The 21,260-nt window shown below is 32.5% G+C and overlaps 3 protein-coding genes across 4 annotated transcripts in view; 2 read left to right on the forward strand and 1 right to left on the reverse strand.

Moving 5' to 3' along the window:
• LOC125862143 (uncharacterized) overlaps positions 1 to 21,260 on the reverse strand; it is a 339,538-nt gene that overhangs the window by 27,886 nt on the left and 290,392 nt on the right. The window lies entirely within an intron of this gene.
• On the forward strand, positions 9,106 to 11,870 carry LOC125862122 (protein NRT1/ PTR FAMILY 6.4-like). The gene is made up of 5 exons (XM_049542119.1): positions 9,106 to 9,249; positions 9,339 to 9,459; positions 9,540 to 9,757; positions 10,066 to 10,607; positions 10,706 to 11,870. Exons 1-5 carry the CDS (start codon positions 9,247 to 9,249, stop codon positions 11,598 to 11,600), a joined length of 1,779 nt encoding a protein of 592 aa, XP_049398076.1. The 5' UTR covers positions 9,106 to 9,246; the 3' UTR covers positions 11,601 to 11,870.
• Positions 13,060 to 21,257, forward strand: LOC125861640 (uncharacterized; the record flags this gene model as incomplete). Its single annotated transcript, XM_049541496.1, has 6 exons — positions 13,060 to 13,473; positions 16,816 to 17,130; positions 17,210 to 17,258; positions 17,334 to 17,619; positions 19,774 to 19,852; positions 20,704 to 21,257. Coding segments are annotated over 6 exons (1,350 nt in total), but the record flags the coding sequence as incomplete, so codon positions are not given.

The following is a 21,260-nucleotide window of genomic DNA, read 5'->3' on the forward strand; positions in this document are numbered from 1 at the left end:
AATTTGATGGGCTAGGGTGGGCCATCCTTCATTTGGAAGGGCTTGAAAATGTTCAACCCAACCCAACCCTAGAAGGGCTGAGGGCTTGGGTGTGCATAGTTATCCGCTAAAGTCAAGTTAAAGATCATATTTATATATTATGCCACTAGTGTGTATATATATATATATATATATATCATATTATAACCGAACAAAAGAAAAATATTAATCTGAGCACCAGCTGGATGTGTGTGTACACACACACATCCAGCTGGTGCTCAGATTAATATTTTTCTTTTGTTCGGTTATAATATGATATTTGATTTTATGTGTCCATCTAGTTGTCAATATTTCACCAAGATGACTACGTATGTACTTGTCCCAAATTTTTATTCAATAAAGTGAAAATATTTACACCTCCTGCTCATTGTATATGGGTACATAATTTAAATGTTGTTCTCAAGGACATAGTGAGCAAATTTCTAACTATTTTGGAATCTTTAAACAAATAATCGACCAGATTCACCATTTTTAAAATTAGTATATATATTAATTATATACATAATATTCATAGACTATTTTTAACTTAATCAATTTGATGAATAGTTATTTAGATCAACTTTTCAAAGTTGATTTATTTTCTAATTTAGATTATCCAGTACAATCCATACATGATTCAATGTCCAGATTGTCCCTATTTCGAGGTAGTCTTTATGTTTTACCCCTCAAATTGATGATATTTAATTTTTATCTACGCTATTCATTTAATAAAAAATTGTGGATCAAAGTACCATCAACATCAAGTATAGCCTAATTTCACAAAAGAATTTTTGCCTTATCCGGCGAAAATTCTGTAGGATTACTTAAAACATAACTTTGTGAGTTTTAAAATTAAATTTTAGCCATATTAGCCAAACAAACATTTGATATTTTGTTCAAAATAATTGTTAATTCATCTATTTATTAATTCAGTCTATTCTAACATGTTTAAAATGTTGTATAATCCAAGGACATTTTTTTGGTTTTCTTTTTATATTTTGGACTATTTTTGTGGTTCAATTCTACGTGATCATTTAATCTTGTGGTGCCAATTAGGTACTCTCAAATACTAATCTTCCTAGCCATGAATCATTTGGAAAGAAACAAAAGAAATTCTTTTAATCTACAAAATTCAATGTTTTTCTTAAAAGAAAATTAGACCACAAAACCTACTAAGTACCAATAATTATTGGACCTCAAGATTTTTGAGGTCAAAATTAAATTAAAGTTTTACTAGTCTTTCCTTAAGCCGCCCTTATGCGCGCTTTAATGACTCGATATGAAAGGTGATCAATTCTATCTTTATGTGTACGTTTAATTTTACTTCCTTCCTTCTATACTAATTTATTTTTATCGAGAAATATTTCAATAAGGTTTTTTCTTCACTTTCTCGATTCATTAGGAAGGTGCTGTTAAAAAGACACCTTCTCTAGAAGTTTTTTTTTTTTTTAAAAAAAAGAAAAAATAATCACACCACTTCAATACGATATTATTAGAGAAAAAGTGGTCGACAATTCAAATCTCATTACGAAAAATAATTTTTCAAATGTTTTACTCATAAGAAATAATCAAACCCCTGCGTCAACGTAAGGGAGTATATTAAAAATATAATTAAGTAATAAAAGTACGATTTAAGTTTTTAAATGAGAAGCTTATAACACTCTTCAAAAGGTGTGACAAATAATCTATTACTTTCTATGTTTCAATTATTTGTTTTTTTTTTAATTTGTCTAAAAAATAATAATTCTTTTCTTTTAAATATTTTTATTTTATCTTTCCACACGGCATATTTAACACCATAAGATTAAAAAATATTTTGATAAATTTAATATATCTTTAGTTTATAATCAAAATATTCAAAATTCTTCGTTATTTTATTAAATTTTATGTCAAGTTAAAATATGATAAACAAATTGAAACATAGAAACTTTATCAATAGATGTAACACTATATCTTTAAATATTTATATCCTTCATTCACTTTTGTCAAATTAAGAAAAAGAAAAAAGTGAGAAGGGATATATAGAAAAAGAAAAGAGAGAATTAAAAAAGAATATGATTTCATGATTCAACCTTGATAAAAAGGTCACTTAGCACAAAGTGTGTTAAAAGACTAAACAAAGATGATAAAGGGAGTGCTAGGTGGCATAATTATATTGAGATGACATATTAATATACCTTAAAAAAGATCATCTATAAAATTCATTGCTCATCTATCGTTAAATCAAAGGGTTCAAGTTATTAAGAAAGCAAAAATAGAAAAACTTCTATGAAAGCGTAAAATGAAAATATATGGCTAAATAATCTGTTAGATTTTTTTGATAATTTATCACTAGTTCATTATAAATAAAATTAATAAAGAGTTTAATTTTATTATTTAACGAGAGATTTATTCGATCCGTCGCTAATTTTTGTTTTTCTTTTTGTATTATATTGGGAGATTCTCAAAGTCCCAACATACAGCTAAATCATAGCTAATGTATAATGTAGATACTTTGTCTCAAAATAAAGTGCTTTTAGATTCTAGAAGTGTTATGTTAATTCCTCCATGGCAAAGATCTCAAAATGTTCAATAATTCAATAGCAATAACACGTCACTCAATTTCCTTTAATTCCTTTTCTGCAACAATTTCCCTTTAGTATCAACGATTAACGTGTGGAGTGATACGTATTTTTTTATTCTTAATGAGAGATTTTGATAGTGAATGTCTTACTCTCAAAGTAGGATCTTCGAGTATAAATTTGAAGTAGTCGAACTTTTAGAATAAGTTTCAGATACCAAGTGACGAACCAAAATATAATTATAATTTAATGCATGTCCTTTTCTTTAAACTTTACCCTTTTTCAATGGAAAATAATAAAAAAGATATCAAGTGAGGGACTACCATACACGTATATATTTAAAACGCATTATACCTAACGCTTTTCCATTATTAGGAAGAAAGGATACGAATTATACCTTCAAAGTTGGAATATAATGCCAAGTTCAAATAATTGCATTAATAGTCGATATATATTTATATATACAAATATTATAATGAATCAAGATTTTATGTGTTGCTACTTTTTTGTTGACAAAGGATCTGGATTTAGCAAAAAAGAATATATACTTCTTTTGAATAATTTTTAACTTGGAAGGTACATATACTTGTTTGTTAGTTTAATTTATGTGACATTGTTTCATGATTTGATATCGATTTTTAAACAAAAAAGACTTTTAATTTGAAATTTGTGGTTTAAAACTTTCTTTGATGATTTGTGTGGATATAATAATTTTATTAAGGGTAAAGAAGAATCTTTAAGTTAAATTGTTTCTAAATTATATATAAGAAGATATGGTGACATTTTTTTTGGATTGACTAAAATGAAAAATATGTCACATAAATTACGATAGAGAAATAATAATTAATTGTGAACAAGGTGCATATATCCATATGTAATTAATTTATTTTCTTGAAATTTGACTTCTATATAGTATTATAACATAACATAATATAAATAAAAATTTCACTATCAAATCATTTTGGAGCCAATCGCATGTAACTTTCTATAACAATTAGTAACATGCACTAGACGATATGTGACTTGTTACAAGTATATGATTCGGTCGTTTCAATTTATTTATCCTATTTTTCTAAGTTCGTTTAAAAAAATTATCTTTTTTTCTCTTTTAGCAAATCCTTAATTTTAATTTTTCATAATTAAAATTGTTTAAGACCACATTTTGGTACATTATTCAATAAATCTTTAATTTAAAATCATAAAATTCAAAAATTTCTTAAACTTAAAGTACTACAATGTGAGCTTTTTGTCAAAGCATGGCAAGGGGGCCGGGAGAATATTTTGGATAACCATTGAATGGGGATATAAAACAATATAGATAGTGTAAAATTATAATTTTAAACTATAAACAACAATAATATATCATAAAGTGAAATATGATGACAATAGAGTGTGGGTAGATTTTATCTCTATCTCATGAGATAGAGAGATTGTTTCTAATAGACTCTCTCGACTTAAATAAAGCCTTTCAAAATAGTTTAAAAAAAAGGGACATAGAAACGAGCAACAACAAACAAATAATATGAAATAAAGAACTTGACTACACATAATACAGAAGAAAGCACGGTAATGCAAAATACAAATTAAATCCTAAGTGCCCCATAGAGATCCCCAAATCATTTGAAATCAAGGGTGGATCTACTATGTTGGTTATTGATTCACATAAATTCAAAAAATTTTATATATTCAGACTTATATTATAAATTAAGAAAATCACTAAATATTTATAAATATTTGACGATGATCCTCTTATTATTATCATTATAATCTCAATTTGTGATTACGATAGGAACTCACAACTTATAACATGATCACCTTTTAAATAAGAGGACACAATCTAAGGGCAACTCATTGTCCTATTGCATAGGTTATCCAATTAGCATGACATATAATCCAAAAAAACAAAAAACAAAAAAAACTTTAATGGCTGGCTAATAATTGACTATTCATATTCACCAAGGAACATCTAATTGCCTCATTTTAATTTCTTGAGAGTATATACTTCAAATTTGACTAATTTTGTGGTTAAGTTAAGCAGGTTCATTTATTTGTGTGTGGTGCCAAGGCACTCTAAAAAATCTTTCAATTCTATAGTCTTCCTAGCCATCAATAATTTGGTAACTAGCTAGAAACAAGAAAAGTAATACTAATACATTTGCTTTAATAATTAACACCACTATATACAAGTGGTGGAGACACATTGCTTCACGTGGAGTCATCTGACATACTTCGTAAAATAAATTCTATATATATATATATATATTATGAAATAAAAATTTTAATAAGAGATTTCAAACTTATAATCTAAAATAAATTTTGTCATTGTACTGTAAACTTCGTTAAAGTCAAGGAGATTCAAAAAGTTTACGAATATATGAACAAATAAAAAAAAAATTGTATTGCAAGTATAATTTTTCAACAGAAGGAATTCAATTGACCGCATTTCCCTTGAGTACTATAGCCCCTACCACATATACTATACAAAGTAAGGTCTTATTATAACTTCACAAATCTCAAAATCAAACACGTATTGTGACATATAAATGAACATTAAGTAAAATTTTGCGTGACTGACAGTTACATACTAATAGTCCAATTGTAATGTAAGGTTCTAAGTGCATTTTTGATTTTTTGATTGTTGGCTGAATTTGAATCAATTGTGTGGATGTGTTTTGAGTGGTCAAAATGATAATGGGATTTGCACTGACTATTATTGTTATATAAAATCCTAAATTGGACTTGGACGGCCAAAAAGCCAAAAAAGTAGAAAACAATGATAAAAACGTTACAAGATAGGCACAACTCCTGATATTTTCAAAAATTTATATAAGTCAAATATATTTTTCGGGTACGACGGTCTAATATCTTTTGAGTAAATTAAATTTTTTATAAGAAAACGTTATTAAACTAAAAAAAATTTGTAAGGTTGTCAAATATAATATGTTGTCTGTAAGGTTGAAATATATGTGAGCAAATATCAATTCAAAAGTTATCCTATATTCCTATTAAAATTTAGCCAACAAAATATGACATGTCATTTAATTTAGTCCACATGAATCTTTGAGTAATTAGTCAAATTCAAGAGTTTTAAGGTTTGTTCAATAATAGGAGTACCATTTCAAAACGGTTTCAAATAGATAGTGTCAAATGATAGACTCAATACCTAATTATTTTATTTTGAATCAATATATTTTTTATTGAAAATAAATAAACATATTTATTTATGTCAAGTAAATATATTTATTTATGTCAATTTACCTCAAAAACGAATTCTATATATTGGTTTTGTTGTTCCCCATTTAAGAAATTTGATATTCTAATTCCGCATAGAGCAATGTAAATCCGAATTCTTAATCAAACATACTATTACAAAGTATATATTAACGAGTACAATGATAAATATACTCAACAACATAACTATTGATTTAAAATTCTAGATACGTCTTCGATCCGCGCCAAATAATGGCCTGGAAATAGCAAACAAATATGATAATGGAGCTAATATTGGAGATAAACATACCATACAAAATTTGTCATAAATAGGGATGAAGCAGCAAAAGATACAGTCTACTTCTAAAAGTAGCAAAGAAATATGCAAGTAACTAGTACACGATGCCGACTATGCACTACTTATACAAGTTTTGTATATAGAAATTATCTTTTTTTTTGGATTTTTCGTCCGATGTCTGATATTCGTGTTAGAGTCTAATTAAATTTGAATTACATATTATAAGATTTCATTTATCGAGACAACACTTCCAACATGATTATTTTCAATATTTCACTTAGTGTGTTTAGACCCTGTGAGATTTAACGAACATTTTTTTTACATTATACATATTTTAAGTTTAGAACCACAAGAATTCAAAAGTCTTCCTTATTAACTTAACTTTGTGCCAGTTAAACAAAAACGTACAAAATAAAGCTGTAATACATAAACCGACAATCAAAGTTAGTCTCAGTTAATTAACAAGTAATAAACACTTCAACTTTGAGTATGCATATATATCTAGACACCTCAAACCGTCTCCACTGTGCTAGTAGAAAACTCTAAATTACAAAATGATCATCTACCCACCTCAAAAAATAATGCTACGTCAACATCGGGTGTTCACTAGACACAGTAGGGACGAGTTGGAATGCTTAATTAGTTGTTAATTGAGACCAAGTTAAAATGTCTAGATATGCACTCTCAAAGTTGAAGTACTTACTTGTCAGATAAAATCAAATTTAAGTGTCTGTTTATGTATTATGTCTAATATAAAACAGAGGAAGTACATATCCAATTATTATCAAACTACTAAAAAGAAGAATTAGCAACGTACAAATTGTATAACAAAAAACAAATAAATCCATCGCTAATTTTATTTAGCAATAGATTAATTACTGATCATAAAAAAAAATCGTTAGCTACGAACCAAAATTTAGTTTAACAATAGATTAACAACGAATTTCTCAACTAATTTTAGTTTTTCTTGGTTGTATTCTCTAAAAAAATACTAATTAGGTAACAAGAGTAGGATGGATATTTTTGGTAAAATACCATTAATGTGGCTACTTCCAAATTACTAAAGATAGCATTATACATGTGTCATGTGTGCTATAATTAGTAGAAGGGACCCAAGTACAGTGTTTAAGGGTCTAGTAGTGGTATAGGAATATCCAGACAAATAACTTTTGGCCAAGAAAAATGAAAAAAAGATGATCATATTGATGACCATACATATAATAATATAATTAACCAATCAATTCATATGATGGTGGACCAAAAATCATCCAAAAAGTATACAATATAATCACTTTGCTTTTATAGATTCAGTGTTTATGATAAAGTTTAAATTTTCAAGATATACACGCTTGTGTATTGCTGGATGCATTCCATTCGTAGCTAGCCCATGATTTATAATTGCCGACACGGTTTCGTTGGAAACAGTTCAAGATTTGAAATTTATGAATTTTCTATATCAACTTCATAAATGTGTGCCATTATCTTGACCTCTGGTGGTATTTATGTGCTTTAACTTTGAATATGTATAAGTAGACACTTAAGTTTGTATGAAAATGAATAAGTGGACACGCACACATCCTATGTGGCATTCTACGTGTCAATTCAAGTGAGGTAGGCTTGAACTGATTTGTATATGACACGTAGCACATATGCATTTGCATATTCAATTTTTTACAAAATTAAGTGTTTATTTGTGCAGACCCAAAGTTGGAGGCAATATATGTCAGCCGAGTCCAAGTTAAATGGTACATTTATGTATTATGCTTAATAATAACTGAGTTCACATCAAATATTATAGTTATTTAGTGAATTTCTTAATAGGATATAAGCAAAAAATATTGAGTTCACGTGCATTTACAGGGCTTAATTAGTTCAACTGACCAAGATTGAGGAATTTGTGACTTATGTCACATATTCAAGTCATGCTCCATGCGAACTATATACATGGTACTTAAGTGAAAAAAAGATAGAGGGGCGAGACTATTATTCTTGAGTTTCGAAAGTATAATTGATCCTAAAAATTGAACTCAAGACGAATTTCTCGATCATCCGAAATAAATTACTCCCTCCATTCCATATTAAGTTAATTTTTGAGGTGTTTCACACCCTTTAAGAAAAGTAGATTAAGACATAAATTGAACCTAGTTTTTCATTTTTACCCTTATTAATTATTGTCAAATTTATGATTAAAATAACTAAATATTAATTAATCACTAATTCCAATACTAACTAATGAATGGTAAAATTGGAAGAACACTCTAAAAGTAGTTTTGAAAACTGAACAATTAAGTTAATTTGGAAAATGAAAAATGTCTCAAAAATTAACTCAATATGAAATGGAGGGAGTAAAAGATTAGTCGGCATATCTTTTAGAGAAATACCACACGAAATAATTTCATCCATGAATTGATGCTTCATATATCCCTATACACATTTGTCTAGTAGCAAAGAGGTGTGACATATTTATTTGTATGTAATTTTATCTTAAAACACTTAACTGTTTTATAGTTCCATCAAAGACTTTTTTTTTCACTTTTCCCAAGTCAAATCCAATGGTAATAACTATGTTTTTGTTCCAAACAAGTTTGAATCCTGATAAAGTGACATTCAAGCTAAGGTTGGTCCGCGTACCGCCCTAGGGCTTAGTATATGTATGTTGTGCGACCTAAGTTTGGTATTTAACTAGAGAAGGATAGTTTGAGTTTCGAAGGCTACAATTGATCCGAAGTGCTGTCCACAAAATTTCTTTCCCACTTTTCCACATGTTACAACACCTATTTGAGATAACACCAAATTTTCAAACTTACAATATGGTCCAAATAATGCTGTTTTCTGTGGGAGATAAGAAGCACTTTCAGATCAAAGAAAAATAACATTTTTCAATCTTATATCTAAGTGGGGTTTGTTAATATTTTGACCACATAATCATATCTCAATCAGTCAGTTAGTTACCTTATGATCTATAAAGATATTTAACATGAAATTCTGTTGTACAAATGCCTACCTTTTTTTAAAACTTTTTGCCTAATCATTCATTCATTTTTCTTCTATTTTTTTTGCTTTATAAATATATACCTTCCCCTCCTTGCTTATTCCACAAATTAACTATCCTCTTCTATCTCCTTTCTCTCTTAGTAAACATAAAAAAATCTACTAACAATGGTAATATCCTGAACTCATTTCAAGTAGATAAATTGTTCATGTTATGGTGTCTTATGTTATCTTTCTTTAATTCATTCATTCATTCACAGGTTTTGGTTCATAACCATGCTGAAAAAGATGGTTCAACTGATGGAGGTCTAGTCGATTTTCGTGGAAATCCAGTTGATAAATCGCGTACCGGAGGATGGCTTGGTGCAGGGCTTATTCTAGGTAGGCTAGTTAACTTTGTTGTTTTCTTGATCATGACAAAAATGTTTGTTATAGTGTCTAACTTAGTTGTTCTGTTTCAGGTACAGAGTTATCAGAAAGAATATGTGTTATGGGGATATCGATGAATTTGGTGACTTACTTGGTTGGAGATTTACATCTTCCATCTTCTGATTCTGCCAACATTGTTACTAATTTCATGGGAACACTCAATCTTCTTGCACTGCTTGGTGGTTTCTTGGCTGATGCTAAACTCGGACGTTATGCCACTATTGCAACCTTTGGTTGCATAGCCGCTGTGGTAAGCTTAAACTGTTAGAGAGAGCATACCTTTTGTTTCACTTAATGATACTTGCGAGCTTGATTCTTTTACATTTGAAACAAACACATGGAAGTTGTTGCAGTAGTTCTACCTGCTCTGATACCATGTTGAATTGTGTGACTATCTCGTCTTAGATGATTACGTTATTTGAGAGAGTAAACTTCTAATTTGTTTGATTAGTATAATTAGATGCTCTGGTTTATTTGATGTATGTTTTCGACACTTTTGAGAGTGTAAACTTGCCTTTTTAAGTACCATAATATGTTCTTCTTTGTGTTTATAACCAGGGAGTAACACTGTTGACACTTGCAACATCCATCCCAAGTATGAAGCCTCCCGTATGCGACTCAAGATCGAAAGGCCACTGCATCGAAGCCAGCGGGCAGCAGCTTGCTCTCCTCTACGCAGCATTATACACCATATCGCTCGGTTGTGGAGGGATCAAGTCTAGTGTGTCTGGTTTTGGATCGGACCAATTTGATTCGTCGGATCCTAAAGAGAATAAGGCCATGATATACTTCTTTAACAGGTTCTACTTCTGCATTAGCCTTGGATCTTTGTTTGCTGTGACTGTGCTAGTGTATATACAGGACAATGTTGGAAGGGGGTGGGGGTATGGTATATCAGCTGGCACAATGGTACTAGCTGTGGCTGTTTTGCTTGGCGGAACATCGTTGTATAGATTTAAGAAGCCAGAGGGAAGTCCTTTGACTATTATATGGAGAGTTTTGATCTTGGCTTGGAGAAAGAGGAAATTTTCTCACCCTTCTGATCCTGGATTCTTGAATGAATATCACAATTCTAAAGTACCACATACAAAAATGCTGAGGTGAGATATTGTCAGCGTTGGACCAAACTCGTATATTTCCCATTAAAAGTATCTGACATAAGAACAAAAGCTAATGAATGTGTTCTTGTTATCAACAGGTGTTTAGACAAGGCAGCGATTCTTGATGATTATGCAGTTGCAAATGAAAACAGAATCAATTCATGGATAGTATCAACGGTTAGTCAAGTCGAAGAAGTGAAAATGGTTCTTAAGTTGATTCCTATATGGTCTACATGTATACTCTTTTGGACTGTCTACTCTCAAATGAACACCTTCAGTATCGAGCAAGCTACCTTCATGAATCGAAACGTTGGCAAATTTGGCATCCCAGCAGGCTCATTTTCCGTCTTTCTCTTTATTTCTATACTCTTGTTTACTTCAATAAACGAAAGAGTCACCGTACCAATAGCTAGAAAGATCACGGGCAATAGACAAGGACTCACAAGCCTTCAAAGAGTTGGAATTGGACTAATACTATCTATTGTTGGTATGGTAGCTGCAGCTGTTGTAGAGAAACAACGAAGGGAAAACGTGATACACCACAATTATAGCATAAGTGCATTTTGGTTAGTTCCTCAGTTTTTCATTGTTGGTGCTGGTGAAGCTTTTGCCTACGTTGGACAACTCGAATTCTTCATCAGGGAAGCACCAGAAGGGATGAAATCAATGAGCACCGGGTTATTCCTCAGCACGCTCTCAATGGGATTTTTTATTAGTAGCTTACTAGTGTCAATTGTACATAAGGTAACAAACGGAAGCTGGCTTAAAAACAACTTGAACAACGGTAAGCTAGACTACTTCTATTGGATGCTAGCAGTACTCGGAGTACTCAATTACTTCGTGTTCCTTGTTTTCTCCACGAGACATCAGTACAAGACACAACATCTTAGTACTACTCTTGAAGACTCGGAAGAAGAGCTCAGGAATTGGAACGATACGAGCATTGACAACACGCAAAAGAATCCTAATGATGCAGAGAAGGAACAAGTTTAAATGCTCTTGCCATATACAGACCAGCAATGTCTAAGCATTATATATAGGATTTCGAAGTGCCTCATTCTTTTCTAGTGTACTTTGTACAATAATTTCATATTCGTTTTCATAGTGACATTGTGTAGTATTTCTCTGTAGACATAAAAAGGTTTGTGTTTTGAGGTAAAGAATGAAAGCAGGACATTGTAGTGCAGATATATGATCATTTGCATAAGCACAAATGTGTATTTTTGACATAGTGCAAGAAAAGTTGTGGTTTTTGAAGAAAAATGTGAACTTGGCAACCTTTCTTGGTTTGTTTCTGGTTTCTCGCCTGGTGTCCAGAGTCGGGATCTTCAACTAAATCGAATCGCGCATCCTAGGATCCAAATGTGGTTAAGATTTACCTTTCTTTTTATAATTTTATTTTCGTAGAACTCAACTTTCGAAATTTTGACTTTTTTCATGAAAAATAAATTTGATGAATATATATATAAAAAAAACAAAGATTAGTAAGAATTTGGGTGTGGTAAGCCAGAAAATTGGATGGATAAATTTATTTAATTAAAATCCGAGTCAAAATTAAATCAATAATAAAATTATACTAGAAATTTAAATATATTTTTTTCAATTCATTAGACAATTAGTTTAAACAACATAAATGAGCCAAAAAAAGTGAATAAATGAAGTATTCCTAGCTATCCACTTTTAGTTGCCATGATATTTTATTTTAAGTCAAATGATAAAAACTTTGATTAACATTTTACGATGTAATTTTTCATCATATCGATATGTAAAAAATTACAATTTATATTCCCTCTATTTCATATTAATTGAATTGTTGAGGTGCTTCACACTCTTTAAGAAAAGAAGATTAAGACATAAATTAGGCATAACTTTTCATTTTTACCCTTATTAATTATTGCCAAATTTATGATTAAAATAACTAAATATTAATTAATAACTAATTCCAATACTAACTAATGAAGAGTAAAATTGGAAGAATATTCTAAAAGTAGTCTTGAAAATTGAACAATTAAGTTAATTTGAAAAATGAAAAATATTTCAAAATTTCAATTAATTTGAAATGAAGGGAGTAATACTTTTTGTATAGTTTTTCAATATATATATTTTTTAAAATATCGAATAAATGTAATCTAATTTAATATTAAAAATTAGTTACTTTCAGAAAATGCAACATAACAACTAAAAATGAGCAAAGGAAATACTATATTTAAACCTTTTATTACAATCTAAGTATATTACTTGAGTTTGATAAACTTACATCGAGATTCTTTTAAAAATAACTTCTTTATTTCTACATATAATGAACATAGTAATAAAATTTGCATACGTTATGTCTCCGAAATTTGTTATTGTTGTTGTTGCAGTCGAAGCATTTGACCCTTTCCCAAAACAAACAAAAAGCAAATAAATATAAAATAAATAAATGACATGGGAAAGCTACGGATTACTGTAAATTCCATTTTCCCACAATTTTCAAATATACGTACACATACGCTCGAAGTTTCCAGAAGATTTGAAGAATATACCGGTGCCGGAAATGAAAAAATCCGACGGAAATCCGGCGAAGTACGATTTAGAGCATCGGTACAAGGGAGATGACTCATGGTACGGTGTGCTAGTCACGGTGGACGGTGAAACGATGACGGTGAAGTTCGAGGGATATTCGGAAAAATTCGATGTGAAATTCCTTGCTGATGACTTCAAATCGAAGGAGGAAATCGATGAATTCGTCAGGAAGTTTAGGAATGTCTCGCCACAGCTACAGGATAATGAATGCGGTAGTGTTAAGGAAGGGATGATTGTCTGTGCGGCTTGTAATGCTTTCGGCAAAGATGATATGCTCTTCTACGATGCCGTTGTTGAAGCGGTGAGTTATGAACTGTTTGAAGTATGAGAAAATTTTAATTTTTTTTTTTGAGATGTATTTAATCGAGGTAGCTATTTCTATTACATTCTGATGCTGTTCAATTCTCAGTTCCAGATGTTGAGTATGAGCATAGGTTTTCAGAAGGCTTAACACATAGTCAGTGGCAGAATATTCCACTCGAACTAAGTCATGTTCAAATTGAACACCTTTAACTCGATAAGCTGTTCAAATTGAAAAAAATTTGTGCATGTTTTCATTCATCTATTAGATATTTAAGTTAACTACAAGTAATATATCATCAACCTCAGGTAGAAAATATCGGGCTTTTATGGCTTACTGAGACAAATGCATATGACATATTTTGTATGCTTGACTCAATTACTTAATAGAAGAATGAGAGGACACATTTTTTTCCAAAATTGGAACCTTAAGTGTCTAATTGGAACACTTTATTAGGAGTTGAGATGTTCAATTGAATTTTGACTTAGTTCGAGTGTCTAAAGTTTAAGGGTTGGTTATGTATTTAGCCTTTATAGAAATTTATCTGAATATTCTGTAAACATAGAGGTCCTAGTCATGGAATAAAAGGAGTCTAAGTTGCTCGGACTCAGGTGCGGGTGTCTAATACAGGTGTGGATCTAGAGGTTGGATCCTCTGTGACCTAATTTTAAGATTCGGGGATATGGATCTATGTGTGGATACAGGTGCGGGGATTCGGCTAAAAATAGAGGTATAAAGCCTAAATTATGAGATATTATGTGGAAAACTCGAGGAGAAAATAATGATCAAGAGGAGAATCTTGGAAGGAGATAAAAGGAAAGGGAGTGATAATAGAAATTTATATATACAAGGTATTTCATTTTCTTCAATTTCATCGTAGGTTATAAGATTAAAAAAATCATTGAATCTGCCCAGAATTTCTCCCTTGAATTTGGTCAAAGTATCCGGTACCGATTGACCAGATCGGGTATGGATCCCACACCCACACCCACACCCACACCCACATCGTGGCGACATGGGTGCGGCACCGAAAGTGAAGAGTCCGAGCAACTTAGAAAGGAGGAAGTTAAGGTGAGGAAGGTTGACATAGTCTATCTATGATGAACCTTTGAATTCAAGGATACAGAGGATTTTGTGGTTGATCACATCTACTTCAGGATTGAGGCATCTTGATTAATATTACTTGGTATTAACTTCTTCACAGGCATTTCAAAGTAATCAACTCGCATATGTTATCTTTTAGCATTGCATAGGTCCTAAGCACGGATAAAGGAGGAAGGTGAGGTAGGTTCACATAGTTTAAGTATGATGAGTCCTTAGAAATCAAGGATACATACTGTTCATGTGATTTAGGCAATTTTTTCAGTCATACCGAATTATAAGCTCACTAGAGCAACATTTTCATGGCATATGTACTTTTCTTTTGATGTTCAGCTCTAAATGGAGTGTTTATTTCCTTGTTATCAACAGTTGCAAGTAATCTTCTGTGCCTTTTCAACTATCAAAAAAAGCATGAAATAAGAATGTTGAACTTTTATGTTATTGACAAGTTACAACAAAACAAAAATTACTTATGGATATGTATGAAAGTGCATTTTCAAAAAAACTAGTGCGAGAACAGTAATTGGATATACAAGGAATTTCCCATTATTATGGGTTCACCAGGGGTTGATATTGAGCATGTAGTTCTGTACTTGCTCACTTTAGTTATAGGATTTAACTTACGATATATAGCATGAGGTTCCATTGCATAAGCTATACGCAAATGATAATGTGTTAATAGACAAAACTAGCAACGGTGTCAACCAAATTCTTGATTATGGAGAATCACCATGTAGAATAAGGGTCTTAAGATAAGAAGTAACGCTGAAATATATGCACTGGTAGCATCATGTAGTGCAGTGTCCGAACATGTTTTATGTTGTTAGTGTGGTGAGTAGCAGAGATGGATCCAAGATTTGGCCTTTATGGGTTACGGACAATCTCAAGTTCTAGTAATGAGTTCTGACTTTTATTTCTGTACATATTTAGTGAATCTCTTAGCACATATACATGGTATGGGCCAACACTATTGGGATCTGGTGAACCCATACCTTAAAGCCTACATCCACCCCAGGTGAGTAGAAATCTGGCATGTCCTTGAAAAAAGCAGTAGCAGATAGTGAAGCAATTTTTTTGAGCTGTAGTAAACAGTGAAATGAATTTTGAGATATTTGAAGAGTAGTACAGATATTGGTCTGACATTCAGCGAAAAGCAAGATGACATATTCATTCTATGTTGAGGACTTGTGTAGGAGGAGATATTTAACAGGCTACTTGCTTACTCATTGTGGTGGTGACTGGTGATGTCAATTGGAATGCAACTTTGCAAACTAAAGTTGCATTGTCTATCATGGAGTCTGTGTAAGTGGCTCTCTTACGGATGCAATAAAACATTTATTTGGCCACAGGTTGATGAATGAAGTTAGGCTGATAAGCAGTTATTGTGGCCAAGTGACTGAATTCAGGCTAAAAAAGAGCAAGGCATCAATATTTTGTTACAGTCAGAGTGCCATTCATCTCACTAAGAATGAGTGTATCATGAGCGTACAGTGAATATTGTTGTTAAATATCACTTCAGTAGAGATATTGTATCCAGTGGTATTATAGTTGTCAAAAGATTTCTACAAATGTCTATCCATCAGATATTATGATCAAGGCAGTTTCGGTTCGTAGTCTAGGCATTGCCAAGACTCAGTTGGAGTTGGCAGTACTAGGTGATGCCTTGTGAAGGTAATTTGGCAAGATGGTGTGATGAGATAATTCCTTGTTGATAATGGAGGACTTCAAGGCTCAAGCAAAGGGAGCAATTGTTGATGTGGGTTGAGTTTTATGGTAATTGATATTAATAAGATACTGCAGACTCTTTTCTCAGTATTTCCTTATCTGTGATAAAAAAAAAATCTTTAAAGGACAATGATCATTCTAGTAGTGTTTCTGTACAGTTTAGGGTGTGATAGGAAAAGAAAAAGGAAGAGGGATAGAGTGTGAGACAAAATAAGCGAGTGGGTTTGTGAACATATTGGGGACTAAAGTTTCTAAGAATTTGGAAAAAGATTGTTGCTGTTGTTCTTTTGAGCTTACTGAAATTTTCTTACCGTCTTTCTTGAGGATGTTGACATCTTTGCTGAACCTCATTAAAGTTTGTATCAGTTTTATTTGTTGCTCTAAATGTGGGTTTATCATAACATATAAAGTCAAAGTAGTAGGACTCAAAGAGGAAAAGGAGAGGGCTACTTGATTCACATTGGTTCATTGGCTTAATTCACTTTCTTCAAATTTTCTTCTTCCTCTCTTTGGTAGATACATAACGAGAACCATACATTTCACAATGGAGTGGAGGAGTGTGTATGTACCTTTGTACTATCCTGGCTTCATGGCCCAAAAAAGGATGACTTGGCTAATTCTGGAATTGAAGGCATATGTATCATAAAAGGCACAGCACAAGTTGATCCTAGAATATCCTCCTTCTTGGAATTGGCAAACCAGAAACTCAGAAAATCTTCTTGCAAGTCAACTTCTACATCTGAGCAAGACAATTCAGCATCCAAAGGATCATCCCGTACAAGAAGAGTCAGATATTTGTCTTCTGAACAAAAGTCAGATTCGTCCTTGAAGGCAAGTTATCACCTTCTAATTCAGTAATTTGAGTGATAATGCATGTGCCTATATCATTCTCCTCTTCCTTTCCTTGTAGGGGATTAGCAGTGCCAAGAATGCAGTTGACGTGAGATGTACAACAGAAGGTGTGCTACGGAACTCCATCACCTGTTACGATGTGGTAATTGCACTTTTTCTTAGTTCTTCATTCTGAACTGCAGCAACAGACTCTAGCAGGCATTGGGATCATGATAAAGATCTAGGAGGACAATGTTCAAATTATCATCTCATGCTAGTCGAGAACTTGGAGAGAACCTTGTTCCCTTCGTCATTGAGAGATTTCATACATAAGCACACTTCTGTTTGGTCACAAGCATATATTTCCCCCTGCCCGTCATATATGCCCTATGCACGAGGCATTATCGTGGTAGATTGTGAAGAGAAGCTTAAAGAAATAAACCATTTTTTGGACAATCCAACACACCTTGTTGTGTCCTCAAAGGGAAGGTACGTTTCCAGAATTAGTTTCCTTTCTAAGTAGTTGTTGATCCTTTTGTAACCTTCTCTCTTTACATTCTAGTGTCTTCACTTAAAAGATCTTTTTATTATTAATATTTAGGCTTCATTCATGTGTTCTATACCATCACCACATGTATTAGACTTGTATTTATTAGAATCTATCTCCCGTTAGAAAATCTATCAGAAAAATCTAGATCATGACCCCAGCCCTTATTTTTTGGTGTATGTGGAATGAAAATAGGAGATTTATTGATGGAGTTTTAACTCAATTTTTAGGCGTAAGGCTAGTTGTTTGGTTAACCTTTTTAGCTGGGCTAACTCTTCCCCTCTAAATAACTTAGATCACTACCAGGATTTTGTCAGCTCAACGCTGGAAGTTTTTTGTTCTTAGCTGACTGATCCCCCTGCGTATTGCATCTACTGGATGCTTACTTCATAAAAAAAATCTATCTTCCATTAGAGTTATGTTGTATGGGTGTATCAGAATCATTGGTTCCTGCCTCTATACAGATTATGAGCTAAAACACATTTTCATTCAGCTAAAAATCATGCTTGGCGTGGATCAAACTTGCTAAAATACCTTTTTTGGATATTCTGCTTAGAAGAGCTTTCGTGCCACAATTACCAGCCACTTGAACTATTTTAGATGTGTAGATAGCGTCGGCACGTATTCATGATGTAAAGTTTTATCAAGCATGCTTGTCTTCTCAAACTTTTTTTTTCCATTTTTTTGGGAAAAAGAATTGTAGTATGGCATGCTTACATTTCCTGAGCTTGTGATTTGCTAAAACCTTAGTAAAATTCGGCCGCACCACTTGTTTGAGGCCTGCTCTGTGGTTGCATCAGTAGCATCAGCCTTTTTTCTTGGTCCTGAATTTACTTTGGTGAAAGTGATATCCTGCTCAATGCCATCTGATTTTAGTTGCTTCTGCAATTTCTTTTGTTGATAATATTGGTGCTTCTGCAATTTGGACACCCGAATTGCTGTTATTTAAGCTGCATCTGCAGTTAGACTCTCTCTCTCTCTCGCTGACAGTCAAAACTGATCCGAAGTTGAACTAGAGGTTCTAGAATGGTATCCATCTTTAATAAGAAAAAGAAAAGCACAACATTTGAAATGGTTGAGTCCTTGTAAAGGTTCCTATAGATGGTATTTATTAGTCTGAAATTCCACGCTAGGTACTACTGCTACACTTTTGGTGACTAGTTGGGATTGTTTTTGAAAGATCTCTCTGGACTAAAAATATAGTTTCATATGCTATTCACCCAATTATTTTTGGGGATCGCTTGAAGTTCTATGCATTCTGCACTATTTTGTTTTTCCAGATTTCTCTATATATGTAGTTGAAAACTTCGTTTTACTCTGCAAATTAGCTTCAATGAAACGCTACAAAATGTCCTCAACTTCTGTTTACTGCTACCTCTTTTCTAGCTCAAATGTTGTTAAATGCACTTGCCTTTCACATTCAATGCTGTTTACCGTTTAGAGTTCCTGTGATATAGGTATTTCAAGATCCTACGTTCCGGTCTGTCATATTATAGTCTATTAAAAGAAAGAACAGACACTAAAGAAAGTTTCCCTGCACCGTAGTGTGTAGCCTAGTTGTCAATGAAGTGGATTATGAATCATGAATTCTCAGATTCTAATCCCTGCAGAGACAAAAAAATCACTAGGGGACTTGTTCCAATCTATCCTAGCTAGCCTTGGTGTCCACAATTGATATGTACAAATTAGGCCACACAGACTATTTTCCCAATTTTTAACTAGCAGTTGCTTGAAAAAATGTCATGTTCATTGAGGCACTATTTGTTTTTGTTTTTTTTTTCTCATTTTCAGAAGTTGAAAGTTTTTTTTATTCTATCATCCCCGATATCTACTTTAAAGGTGAAAGGGCTGGAAAGGAAGTGCTACACTTTGGTTCTGTGTGCACCGTCTTGGGTCTTTATTTTTTAATGTAGTTTAACATACCTCTGTAATTCAGATATTCTGAAATCCTTAAATATAGCTCTATAATTTTTGCTAAATGTGTAGATCCTATTTCATTTTAACACTTAAGAGCCAAATTTTCATGATGTTCATATGTCTTCTAGATTGACGAATGCCTAATGGGTTATTTACTTTTTTCCATTTCCCTTTTACAGGCCGATGGTTATAAGTGAAAGAGATATGAGACAATCCATGATTAAGACATCACTTGGGAGCTTAATGTACAGTTCCCAGGTAAGATTCATACCATGTATTGGTTAATTTAATAATGGTTGTAGGACAACAAATGAGCCATAATTGAGCACATCCTACTACCAGTGCTACTTCAGAAATGAGTTTGGTTGACATATTGGAAAATATCATATACATGAAGTTTCTTGATAATCTAGAAGCATGCATATCTGATAGTTGCTCGTTCCTAGTGAAAAACTGGATGCCCAGTTGTCACCAGTCAAATTTAGATTGACGTTAACTGCAAGATAACAGGAGAGCTGAGGATGTGGGATCAATTGCTCTTTAGATTTAGGAATCATATATATCTGTAGTAAATTTGTATACTCATGGTCTTGAGAAATGTGCTTTTACACATAATTGTGAAAGTGCTTCAACAACATACCCAGTGTAATCCCACAAGTGGGGTTTGGAGAGTGTGGTGTATACATAGCCTTACCTATACCCATGTGAAGGTAAAGAGGTTGTTTCCGATAACCCTCGGCTCAAGTAAAGTAAATCAAAATCAAGTATGGAAATGAAATACAGCAATGAAGAAGCCAGAAGGAAAAGAAATAAGATGTCCTTGCAATAAAGAAAAAGAAAGTGAAATTTTAGGCTGATGAGGTGAAATTGGTTTCGTTCGATGTGATGTGTGGTGGAGTCTTGATTGGAGAGACTAGTCTAGTTACAAAGCAAATACTTGAGGATTGCAGGAAATAATTTTTAAAAGAATTTTAAACTTATTGAGGAGCTTCAAGCCCTGAACATGTGATTTTTTATCATGTGTATTTCATATTATATACATCAAATATTTGATTTCAGTTTATTGAGGCTGACTGCTCTCCCCCTTGCGTCTTCTCGTTATTGTGTAGGATATATATCAGGCAAAAAGTATCTGCCAAGACTTGATAATAGTTCACTCAGGAAGTGAAGCATACATAAAAGCAAACCAGGCAAAAGATTTGTTTTTGGAGTTTACGAGTCATCAACAAAGACTCTATAAGAAGTTAGCTTCGGAAGAAAAGTTATTTTTGCAGATGCTGCAATTACAACCGCGTTTGGATTCGTTTCTGTGTTAAAACAATTACAAAGTGACTCAATTTGTGTATATCTTGTGTTTCTGTAATGTCTCAAGATTTCTTTTCCTTTAACTAACCCCGTGATGATACGCCTTGTAGAAATCTCACTGTGTGCACAGTTCTTCAATCTTTCTTGCTCTGGAGAAATGTCACTGGAAGGTGCTGCATTCTCGTTTTCATATTCTTTGAATGTGAAAAACTGGCGTTGTTTAGTATAAATACCTAGTTAATATGTCGAAAACTGCAAGTGTATTGCCATATGCATTATTGGTAGTTGGTGGTTAATGGCGTTAGTAGCACCTCCTACTTACATTGTCAAGTTGCTCAAAGGGGAGGAAACAATGGTTAAT

The sequence above is a fragment of the Solanum stenotomum genome, chromosome 4 (assembly GCF_019186545.1).
Source record: "Solanum stenotomum isolate F172 chromosome 4, ASM1918654v1, whole genome shotgun sequence".
Lineage (NCBI taxonomy): Eukaryota > Viridiplantae > Streptophyta > Magnoliopsida > Solanales > Solanaceae > Solanum > Solanum stenotomum.

Excerpts from the sequence above, each read along its gene's own strand:
- LOC125862122 (XM_049542119.1), top strand. Across the intron at positions 9,460-9,539 it reads TGGTGCAGGGCTTATTCTAG|GTACAGAGTTATCAGAAAGA; the intron begins GTAGGCTAGTTA and ends GTTCTGTTTCAG. Across the intron at positions 9,758-10,065 it reads TTGGTTGCATAGCCGCTGTG|GGAGTAACACTGTTGACACT; the intron begins GTAAGCTTAAAC and ends GTTTATAACCAG.